The sequence below is a fragment of the Nematolebias whitei genome, chromosome 2, assembly GCF_014905685.2.
Source record: "Nematolebias whitei isolate Nwh7 chromosome 2, NemWhi1, whole genome shotgun sequence".
NCBI lineage: Eukaryota > Metazoa > Chordata > Actinopteri > Cyprinodontiformes > Rivulidae > Nematolebias > Nematolebias whitei.
In genome coordinates this window covers 38,146,015-38,151,003 of record NC_056499.1, presented here as the reverse complement: position 1 = coordinate 38,151,003, position 4,989 = coordinate 38,146,015, and the positions used below count along the sequence as shown (strand labels likewise).

Below are 4,989 nucleotides of genomic sequence, written 5' to 3'. Positions count from 1 at the left end.
TATATATATATATATATATATATATATATGTGTGTGTGTGTGTATTCTAAAATAAACTATTATTTACTACTTGTTCGACGATTCCTACTTTGCCGTTTTTCATTTATCGCAGGGCATCAGGTTACGGATTTTCCGCGATAAATGAGGGACTATTGTCCTTCCTTTTTTTTGATTGTGTGAATCCTTACTGTAAAATGTTGGCAACAATGTCCATTAGAAAAATATTTCATGAACCATCAAATGGATTTTATTAAAACTCTCCGAAAGTAATAATTGGATCCACATCTACAACAGATTAGGTTTGGAGTCCTTCTGATTCAAGATGGCCACCACAGCTAAATGTACCAAGTGGCAAACCCCTGCAAAATTTTTCCAAGTTTTTTTTTTCCAGTTACTTCTTGAGAAGTTCTTTGAAATAAGTAGTTTTGTAATCTTGCTGTCTAGGTACATTCTGTCTATTGAAAAACCTGAGGAGATCGAAGAGTACGTGGGAGACCTTCTGCAGGGCACCGATGGGAGAAAAGGACACTTTATAGATGAGCTTCTCAGCAGATGGAAGAAAACTCAAAGACAGGCCACCGATACAGCAAATCTTGTCCTTCTCAAGGAAACTGTGCCATCACCAGGTAGGATGATAAATGTCTGACATGCTTTAATCTGGATTACAAAGATCTACTTTTCTGTTTGGTAAAAATAAATCAAACAATAAAAATGAACTCAAACACTAAATACTGCATCTCAGCAGCATTAGCGCTTTCTGAAATTTTTCTTTTTTTTTGTCACACGTGTGCAAGACATGATCAAAGATTCTCAGAAGAAGTCCAAACGCAAAGGGCGTAACAAACAGGAGGTGTTGCCTGTGAGCCAAACAGAACCTGAAGCTGAGGTGGTTAAAACTCCCATCGATATGAAGAGGGTGAGCACACACGGACACTTGCCTTCGTTTTCTTCTCATCTACTTCAGTTTGGCAATTCAGCCATTGTTAAGTCCATAACACATAAAGTCCAGTTAAATAATTTTGAACACAATTATTTCTTTTATTCTTTTCTTTTTTTTTTTTTTTTTTGTAAAATAAAATTCGTTACTTGAAAACTTATATAATCTGAATTTATAAAGTAAATCCAAAAATGTTAACAGTTCTAATTAACCGATATATCTGTAGGTCTGATATTTTAGGCCAATATAGACGTTTGGGGACCTATGGTATCAGTAATGATTGTCCGATAGCGTGCAGATATAAGCGCGTCTAATTTCACCCCTAAAATGCTGGAATCATCTGTAACTATACAATGTATCCAGCAGAGGGTGCATGAAGACTACTTTCAAGTCATGGCCATTCACTTAAGTTTCACTTTCATGTTCAGCACAGGCAAAGCAGGGAGCAATGCTGTGTAGCGTATTTTTCTGAACAGAGCATGGTAAATTTATTTTAACTGATCTGTAAAATAGATCAACAATAATAAATTATCTTCAATCCTCCATCATGCTTGTCATTAGCTACGTGCCTCTCAAGTCAGCAAGCTAACGTTTATATAACCTAGCATAGGCTATCGGCTTGTAAAACTTTATCCAGAACAATAAATCTAACATAGAGGTAAAACATATCAGTGTTAGTAACGTTATCTTTGTCGTCCTCAATGAAATGCATTGTTTGTCTGAAATCGTTACTTCTCTGCAAAGAAAAATAAACTCTTCTGCTGTCAAAACTTACTAGACCTTCACCATACATGACTGTTTAAACAATGAACAGAGAAAGACGTTCTTTGTTTGATTTATAGTTTGTAATACACAATAACTTTATGGAAAGTATTGGAGAAAAGAAAATGTGAACGCATGTTACGAAGACTGTTTCTATGACCAGTGCACCACTTGTAAACCTTGTGTACAACTACAAATAGCATGGACCTGATTAGCTTAGCTTCACGTTTGCTAACAGCTGTGCTAAATAAACAAGTCCTGCTCCACTTGCTGTTTAGATTCTTGGAAGTGGACAAAGCTCTACAATTTTCAACCATTATATTGGTTATCGGCAGTCGCTGTCCCCTCCCAGTATCGGTATCGATGATAGTCAAAATGTTCATATCGGTCAGGCTATAGTTCTAATTGGGTTGATGATTTAATGTAGTTTCTCATCAATCATCACAAGTTCTTTGGTCAGGAAAGTGATTCTGCTCTTTATCTTTACCAGCCAACTGATCACAAACAGAGAGTATTAGCTCTTAATCAGTCAATGATCAAATAGCTGAAGGTGTGTTTTGGCTCATTGTTCTTTTCAATTTCTGGATTCTGAATATACACCTTCTTAAATGCTGATTTTATACGTTAGTTTTTCTTTTTTCTTTTGAATAAATAAAACCAGCTTTGTCTGCTTGCGATGACAAATAGTCAAAACTCTGGAAGCTACTGAAGTGTTTTTCTGAAACTACAAAAAAGTTTAAATCATGTCATCTGGACCGTTTCTTTTTGGAAGAAACATTTCGTCTTTCATCCGAAAGACTTCATCAGTCTGAGTCCTGCCAACAGGATCTGTCATATTAAATAGCACCTTATTGATGTTTCAAACCAGTCTGCTGTGGAATTCACAGAAAATGTCTCCCAAAAAGAAACTGTCCAGATGATATGATTTAACTTTTTATTTATTTGTATGATCATTTGGTATGTTTTACTCTTTGTATGTACCAAATGTCTTCATTTTACCTTTTTTCTGTTTACTGCTGTGTCAGGCCCAGGAAAACAGCACTGGTTCTTCAGGAAAGAAGAAAACTAAGTTTGTCAATCTCTACGCTAAAGAGGGCCAGGACAATCTGGCTGTTTTACTCCCAGGTCGCCACAGCTGCGACTGTCTGGCCCAAAAACACAAACTTATCAACAACTGCATCAGCTGTGGCCGCATTGTGTGTGAGCAAGAAGGATCAGGACCCTGCCTCTTCTGTGGGAGCCTGGTGAGTGATTTTATATCAGTCTACTATTTGTCAATTTTTAACTTTTTAGTTCAGTGTTTCTTACAGTTGTGTTTTTGTTTGAGGTTTGCACAAGAGAGGAGCAGGAGATTCTACAACGAGACTCCAACAAAAGTCAGAAACTCAGAAAGAAGCTGATGGGAGGTGAGACTAAACTGCCCCGACTTTTCTTACAGTAATATGATGTATCATTTGTTATTTAACGAAAGTCAGTACGGCTTCAGATCAGGAAGATCAACAATGCAAGCCATTGTAGAAACCGTAGAGGAGATAACTACTGCGATGGATAATAAGAAAATTGCTGTTGGAGTGTTTTTGGACATCAAGAAGACATTTGACACAATCATGATTTATTAATTTAAGAAAAACTTGAACTATGGGATAAGGGGAGTAGCACTAGACTGGATTCAAAGCTATTTGAAAGGCAGTATGTGAAATTGGGAAATGTTTGTTCTGTATGTTTGGGCATTATTTGTGGGGTTCCTCAGGGGTCAGTCCTGGGTCCCCAACGGTTTCTAATTTATGTAAATGATCTATGTATTGTACCTCATATAATGAAAAGTATACTATTTGCCGATGATTTGCATATTTTAAACTGTGATTCTCCTCTTAAGTTAAGAGGGGAATCACATTTTAAAATATACAAATTCTGAACTACTAGAAAAAAAAAAACTTTTGTGTATCAGTAAATGGAGTTAAACTGTAGGATGATTTGAAAATTGAATTTAGACAATGCCCAAACACAAAACAGTTCAAATTATCATATAAACATGATTATTGCTGGATGTAATATATAATATTATTATTCAATTATTGTTTATGTTTTTGCTATTGATGCTTGTGTTTTTTGGGTGAAGTTAAAGAAATAATAATTGTTCATCTAATGTAGCTAACTTAAATAGATACTATATTGATGGGTTAAATATGGTTATGTATGGATTATACATGTAATAAATTTAAGATTATGTAAGTGATTAAGGAGTGGGAATTTTGTTGTTTGTACTTCTACCCACTCCCTTGAATATGTCAAACAAAAGGTTTTAACATTATACTTCATGCTGTATATTTTGTTTACATATTCAAAAAATAATAAACAAAACTAAACTTAATGCATTTGTTTTTACTTTGGTGGCAGATTGCGGAGACAGAGAGCTTCTTCCGCACCAACAAGCTAAGATTAAAGCTGGCTTGGATAAAGCAATTCAGCACAAAGATAAACTACTGGAGTTTGACAAGAACAGGTATTGTAAAATACATGACTTCTCAGAAACGAACAGATTGTCAACACTTTGTACGTTTTTCTTGCTGTAGATTGTATCTGACACATGGTGATAACATACCTGTTTAATTTACTGCTGCTTTCAACTCCAGTGTCAGGAGAACGCAGGTTCTGGATGATGAGTCCGATTACTTTGCCACTGAATCTAATCAGTGGCTGTCCCCCGGTGAGAGAGAAAAGTTGAGGAAAAAGGAAGAAGAGCTGAGGGAACTTCGCCACGCCTCCCGTAAGGACAGGAAGATCACTCTGGATTTTGCTGGTAGACAAGTGGTTGAAGAAGGAAACGACCTGACTCAATATTACAGCAAGTAAGATCATCTGACAGCAGCTTTAACCAAACAAAGTTTATATTGGGTGGATATTCCACACAGCTTCACCCTTCTAAATATTTACCATGACCTTCAGGTTGGATGAGACACTCAGAGCCATGAACAGTGGTTCAACATCACAATCAACAGGATATTCTGAAATAAAAAGTGACAAACAGAACCTTGGAGACTTGGTCAACCCAAACATCAAGCAGTCTGCACCAAAAGTAAGTCCTTTTAAGAACTGTGTATTTGGACACAGTGACTCTATCACTTTGTGCTGGATTTTTAGTAAGAAAAGTTTATCTGTTGTTGTTGAAAGAATTATATGCAACTAGGGATGCACAATATTATCGGCATGGTATTGATATCGGCCGAAATTAGCGATAAAGTTAAATATTGGACATTGGCCATTCCATCAATATAAAAGGCGCTGTTTAT

The 4,989-nt window shown here is 36.1% G+C and overlaps 2 protein-coding genes across 2 annotated transcripts in view; one reads left to right on the top strand and one right to left on the bottom strand.

The window, feature by feature from the left end:
- Positions 1-4,989, bottom strand: part of LOC119424126 (GRAM domain-containing protein 2A-like) — a 975,280-nt gene that overhangs the window by 357,310 nt on the left and 612,981 nt on the right. The window lies entirely within an intron of this gene.
- LOC119424095 (activating signal cointegrator 1) lies at positions 445-4,775 on the top strand (the record flags this gene model as incomplete). The annotated part of the gene is given in 7 exon segments (XM_037691568.1): positions 445-626; positions 795-916; positions 2,725-2,943; positions 3,027-3,105; positions 4,097-4,202; positions 4,333-4,548; positions 4,646-4,775. Coding segments are annotated over 7 exon segments (1,054 nt in total), but the record flags the coding sequence as incomplete, so codon positions are not given.